The sequence below is a fragment of the Tupaia chinensis genome, unplaced genomic scaffold, assembly GCF_000334495.1.
Source record: "Tupaia chinensis unplaced genomic scaffold, TupChi_1.0 Scaffold000622_1, whole genome shotgun sequence".
In the NCBI taxonomy this organism is placed as follows: Eukaryota; Metazoa; Chordata; class Mammalia; order Scandentia; family Tupaiidae; genus Tupaia; species Tupaia belangeri.
In genome coordinates this window covers 7,949,880-7,950,278 of record NW_006160142.1, presented here as the reverse complement: position 1 = coordinate 7,950,278, position 399 = coordinate 7,949,880, and the positions used below count along the sequence as shown (strand labels likewise).

Here is a 399-nt window from a genome sequence, read left to right as displayed (position 1 = left end):
CGCGGGGCGGCCATCCTCCCTCGCCATCCCCGCGCGCGCGCCTGCGCACCCCCAGGGCCGGGCGGCCACCCGCGCGCTGTCGCCGAGGCTGGCCCCAACTCTGCTCAAGTCCATGGCGAGGGATGCCGAGCAACGGGAGCCGCGGAGAGCGGCGTGCGCGCCCGGGGCGCCGCCCTGTTCCCGGGCCCTCTCTCCGCCCTAATTCGACGCGGTCGCTCCCCGCTCTCTTACACGAACACACACTCACGCACGCACTTTCCTCGCAGTTACCGAGCTGCAGCCCCGGCTTCGCCCTCTCCTAGCCCAGCAGCGCGGCCAGGCTCCGCAGCGCCTCCTGGGGTGCTCTCGCGGTGACCCGCGGCTGCCCGGAAGCTGCGCGCGGACCGGCGGCCGCGCGCA

The 399-nt window shown here is 75.4% G+C and overlaps 1 protein-coding gene across 1 annotated transcript in view; it reads right to left on the bottom strand.

The window, feature by feature from the left end:
• CCDC85A (coiled-coil domain containing 85A) overlaps positions 1-114 on the bottom strand; it is a 221,742-nt gene extending 221,628 nt beyond the window's left edge. Inside the window, exon 1 of the mRNA XM_006159057.3 lies at positions 25-114. Coding sequence (XP_006159119.1) covers positions 25-114 — 90 coding nt within the window. The remainder of the gene's footprint in view (positions 1-24) is intronic.
• Positions 115-399: the final 285 nt, after the last annotated feature.